The 5853-nt window shown below is 37.4% G+C and overlaps 1 protein-coding gene across 1 annotated transcript; it reads left to right on the top strand.

Moving 5' to 3' along the window:
* Window positions 1–473: 473 nt before the first annotated feature.
* On the top strand, window positions 474–5657 carry emx1 (empty spiracles homeobox 1). Its single transcript, XM_058796163.1, has 3 exons — window positions 474–1075; window positions 2789–2973; window positions 4563–5657. Exons 1-3 carry the CDS (start codon window positions 733–735, stop codon window positions 4728–4730), a joined length of 696 nt encoding a protein of 231 aa, XP_058652146.1. The 5' UTR covers window positions 474–732; the 3' UTR covers window positions 4731–5657.
* Window positions 5658–5853: the final 196 nt, after the last annotated feature.

Below are 5853 nucleotides of genomic sequence, written 5' to 3'. Positions count from 1 at the left end.
TTTTGGTTTTCTTGGAAATATTCTTGTAATTTTTATTTTTTTAATCGCAGCAACAAAAACATCCACGTTTTACTAATATTCTACTATTTTAGGTTAGTAGGGCTCGCGATTTATAAATACGGCTGAAGAAACGTGATATTTGAATGAAAAGTTCAATGAAGAAAAGTTCAAAAGCAAACCCTCTTTCTATAGCCTAGCTAGTCTTAATAAGGCTGGAATAGACCGCGGATTGTAGTAGCCTACACCCTGAAGGCTTGCGTACTGTTGGACGTGTGACAAGGAAAATAGTTTTTGATTAGCCTATCTACAGCGTAGGAACTGACCTGTTGGAGGCAGCCCCGTTGAAGTGAATGATCAAACTAATAGAGTTCATTATCTGACCCAAATGAACGAAAGACCCGCCCACCGCCGGAGCTCTATGCGCCAAGGGCTTTCATCCAATGAGTGCAAGTCTCAGACGACACTGTGTGGCGTCCCTCAAATCCAACTCCATGGGTCTCGAGTTTATATTCTCACATTTCCTTTCATGATTTATGGACACTCGTGGATCGATGGATTACGGAGCAATTGGCCAAAGTAGGGAATATTAAGGTGTTTCATATTTAGTTTCTATCTGACTTCTCTACAATGTCTTTCTAAAATAGTGCTGCTGACAGAGGTCACTAAAAGGAGTTGTGAAAGGACGTGAAGGTGAACATCATCTGCTGGACTGTACCGCTACCCTCACCGACAATGTTCTCGGCAACGGGGAAGCGTTGTTTTACCATTGAGTCTTTGGTGGCGAAGGAAAGCCCCTTGACACCAGAAGACCCTATTCGCCCTACCGCTCTAAGCTACACGGCGCCTGCTGACAGTTTTCTTAACGGGTATCAAAGCCCCGCAGGCCGCGCGCTCTATCCAAACCCAGAGCTGGTGTTTTCCGAGACTGTGAACCATGCACCTCTCAGCATGCACCCACACCAGCTCGGCAGCACACACCTCCAGCACCCGCACTTCTTTGGCACGCAGCACCGTGAACCACTGAATTTCTATCCGTGGGTCTTAAGGAACAGGTTTTTTGGCCATCGGTTTCAAGGTAAGCATCTAACACGATATTTGCATCCACCGCTCATTAAACAACTTTTTCACCTACTAAATAAAAATAATAAAATAACATATGTCGCCTATTCTACTTTTCCAAGAGTGCTAGATAAAAGTAGCCCGCGCGTGCTGTGCATTAAAAGGCATGGCGTGTTTTTCTGAACTTATCTGACATATAGTCATAAATGCACGCTTGCGGCTACATGTTACTTAGCTACTACTGTGGAGCGGGATAACACTGATAGTTGGAGTTTGTATTGGAAAGTAACGCCGGATAAGCTGCAAATGAAAATCACAAATGATATGCTTACAGCTTTGGCCGTGCCCTGAGGCGATACTTAAAGCGGGACACGCAGATTTAGACCAGGCTGTCCACGCACAAAAGCACAATGTCATACCTCCCGAAATGAATGCATTATGTTTGTATAAGCTTATAATAACAGGATTGGAGAACAGTTCTGATAACAGTAATTGCTTGATCTTGAATTAAGAATTTCCACCAGTTTCATGTAGCCTTCGGCAAAATGCAGTTTAAATGTATTCAGCCTTAAAGCCGTTTGTGAGTTATTTTCATGTGGTAAATAGCCTAACGTAAGACTACCTTTTTTTTCCGAGTGTCCAAGATGACATTTAATTGTTTAATATTTTATTAGGCTAGCTGACAGTTACTTCTTAATTAATTACTCTGTTATTACTAATATATTATTGCACACTAATCACTGTCGAGCTAATGAATCTACTCTGATGAACTCGTTACAGCTAGTCATTATCACAATTTTATTTTCATAGCTCATTGGATGATTTGTTCTCTTCTGGTGTTGAAGCTGTTCTCTAAAGACAATTAAACAAACGTATGAACTGAAAAATGTTAATATAAAGGTCAAATATTGTTAATAAGCTAAAAGTGCTAATAAATTAGCTAACAGTGATAATGACCTAAGAAAAGTCTAATTTTATGAGGGTAGTAACCTATAGGCCATTCCTAATAATTAAAAGTATAGGCTAAGCCTATTCTTAATAATTAGGCTAATTCCGGATTTTGTTTGCTGCAACCTTTTTAATTAAGAACATTTAAAATCGACTGACCCTGCGATTTTTTGTTTTGTTTTATAGCCTAGTCAATCATCAGGTTAAAGGTTAGGCTACAATGCGTCGCTACTTATGCGTAATGAGTGTTAATGGCAAATTACATGGCCATTAATGATACAAAGTAAAAAAAAAAAATAAAAAAAAAGATGCAAATATGTGGCATGGCTATTGATTTTAATTCATTCTTATTATTTGGACTTTATATTTTATAGACAAATAGCTACATTCAAATAGACAAAATTACCATGGAACGGTCATGTAGAAATATTGATTGTTTTCGTAATTTCTCAGTGATTTATAAATACATCCCTAAAATGTTATTCAGTCAAAAAGCGCCCAAAACAAGCTGGAGCGCGTTAATAGCTAGTTTATTCTAAAATATTCTACAATTATAAAGTATAAAATAGCCTATACTATTCCAACAGATATATAAATTAAAATAGTCATAAAAGCATGGGTTCATTTTCGACACTTTAAAATCGATAGTTGGCGTTGACATTTGTTGAAAAATCTACAGTTTAATTCATGGGCTTAATGAAGCTGTCCTGTGTCGTCTATATGCAATTTAAACTGCCTATTGTCATTATTATTATTATCATTATTATTATTATTATTTCAGGGAGCGACGTCTCACAGGACACGCTGTTATTACACGGACCTTTCGCGAGGAAGCCCAAGCGGATCCGCACCGCGTTCTCGCCCTCTCAGCTGCTGCGCCTGGAGCGAGCCTTCGAGAAGAACCACTATGTAGTCGGAGCCGAACGGAAACAGCTCGCTAACAGCCTCAGTCTGTCTGAGACTCAGGTAAACATGAGTAAACTAGTGCTATGACACAACAAAAATTCTGTTGTTCTCGTGCGCATCGAAAATCTAGCCTATTTAAAGGCACAAAAGTAAAATGGTCTTTAGCTGACTGTTTCGCTTGCAATAAAGTGCTGAGTCGAATTGAGTTTCACAAATATAACAGACAAAATCAGGCTTTAACTAGTTAAAATAATTCCTGTGGAACCAGGAAACGATGGTTAAAATAAATAAGTAAATAGATAATAATAGCAAATAATGATGATGTTTTTTAAGTTATGATGAAATGGTTGAGATGAAATTGGGCAATGAGTGGAAACTGACGACTATAATAATGAGACATTTCTTTATTTTGAATGATTAATGTTGTACTGACAAGCTGTTGCTGTTGGCCTACATGATAATGTAAACAACACTTGGGCTGTTTGCTAAATCCAGAAACGGGCCAATAGCAGAATAAATCCGAGTCTGAAAGGACGCTGGCTGGCCATGTGTCACTTGTTAGCTATTTTATCTTAGGCCAAGAATGAGTTCTATAGCCTACTTGCTTTGCTCAGATAAGGAAGAATAAACCCATTCACCCCGATCAAATGATGTAGGCCTAAAGCTCAGTTTGAAAACGTTTTATTTATAATTGTCATATAAAAGAGAATAGGCTACATCTCATTTGTGTTTAGGCCTACATTTCATTCAAACCCTGGCAAAGTGAGTTTTCCTCCGTGTTCCTCCAAATTATGCCATATATGGCTAAATAAGCGTAAACTAACATGATTTGATATGTCGCAACATAGTAATTTGTCAAATTTGACAAAATCGTGTAAGCTATTGAAATATAAAAAAATATTTTTTTAAAAACTAATGTAAAATGATATGATTATTAAACATCGATTTATATACCAACTATTTGGTCAAATATGGCCAACACATATAGCCATATGTGATTTATTTATTTATTTTAATTTCTAAGCGTAGACCTATGTTTTATGGAAATAATTCACGATCTCATGATTCGAGCGTCTCGTGAATTTGTTTAGCATAGCGCGCAGGAGACCGCTTCAGAAATAAAATACAAAATAAAGGTAAATCACTGTTTGTTCTTCACCTTCTGCGGGGTTGTTTTTGACTATCCTTATGTTTCCCTAAATGCGACTATTTATGGCGGTAAGCATATATTGCTTCTTGAAATGTGTGAAATGTACAGTTAGGCTGTTGAAAAAAAAAAAAAAAAAAACAACAACTTTTAATTAGAAGGCCAAATACATTAAATGGCTACTTTATCTTAGCAAGATCTTTTAGTAAATGTGTTTAAATGAATTTAAAATATATAACTTATTCGTGTTTTTTTGGAAGTTCTGAAACAAATTAAAATTGAACAAAAAAGCAACAGAATTAATCGAACGTCTTGTATGGACTGCGTTTCATCTGTGTGGCGTTAAAACGATTCGATTAGAACACAAATGCGTTTTGAACTGTGTTGCCAAGCATCAATCACGATCTGTCTCGGTTTGTCACTAGTAGTGACAGGCTAAACTGTCAACCGTATAGCCTACTCGCCAAAACCTTTATGGCACTGATGTCCTGCTCTTCTTCAGGTGAAAGTGTGGTTCCAGAACCGCAGGACCAAGTATAAGCGGCAGAAGCTGGAAGAAGAGGGTCCAGAGTGCACACAGAAGAAGAAGGGAAACCACCACATGAACCGATGGAGGATTGCCACCAAACAGACCGGATCTGAGGACATAGATGTCATGTCTGACGCCTAAGACCAACCTAAACACTGCCCAAATGAACACACAAGACCAAGAAAAGCACTATTTATTTAATGTTATTAGTCATGATATCTCAGATTCTAAACCTAACTGCAGAGAACCTGACCACATTGTGAGTTAAGGATGAATTAAACAGGTCTACACCCAGGACTGAACACTATAGTCGTTTAACATACCTCTGCTGGAATTATCCGATGTTTCAGACATGCATCACCTGTAAGAAGAAATCATATTATATATGTCTTTCTCTTGTTCTTTTTTTTTTTTGGAAGAAATTGTATTTAAAACTAACAATGAAGTTAATTGTCACAAGTCAATATTTTTAATTCTGATTATTTTGTTGTTTCTTTGTATAGTCGGTTACTAAAATGGACATTTTTATTCATTTCAACATGATGTTGCCTTCATTTATCAAAAGAAAATTAAGTTGCAAATGCTTTAAGACATGCTGATGAAACTGGTGGCAGCTTTTGGTAATTATAGCAACTAGATTGAAATAAGTTCAATAAGTGATGTGAGGAATCAGTTGACCAGCCAGTTTTAACATGAGCCATCCTGTACCCACAGCATAGAGGCAAGGGTGTATGTGTCTGTGTAAATAATGGTCTCTGTATCAAAAGGAGTGTAGGAATTGGTGTTAGTGTGTTCGAGTGTAACGGTATGAGTGTGTGCGTGTGTGTGTGTGTGTATGTGTGTGTGAGTGATTTGCGTGAAATCATTCAGTAGGCCTACTGGTAAATACAGGCTGACGTATGCAGGTTTCTCTGTAACACTCATAAACTAAAGCGAATGTTTGCCAATTTATACATTAGCTTCTTTATAGTGTTCATTCATCTCATTTTCAAGCAAATCATGATCAAAAATGTCCATAATTAATAAAGATGTTTCAGAGACAAAACCTTATTAGCAGCTCACACTTTATTGTCCCCCCAAGAAAGATATCACAAAACTGATTGTAAATGGGTTTTTTTTTTAACCTATGAAAAACAGTTTACCCTTTTAAAATGTTTTCACACACACACACACACACACACACACACACACTCAGACAAAGGGATAACGCCTGCCGGCAATTTTCCTCTCATCTCACCATGCTAACTTCCTGTCAAAAGAAACC

The sequence above is a fragment of the Onychostoma macrolepis genome, chromosome 13, assembly GCF_012432095.1.
Source record: "Onychostoma macrolepis isolate SWU-2019 chromosome 13, ASM1243209v1, whole genome shotgun sequence".
Lineage (NCBI taxonomy): Eukaryota > Metazoa > Chordata > Actinopteri > Cypriniformes > Cyprinidae > Onychostoma > Onychostoma macrolepis.
The sequence above is the reverse complement of the archived record's forward strand: the minus strand, read 5'-3'. Positions and strand labels throughout refer to the sequence as shown.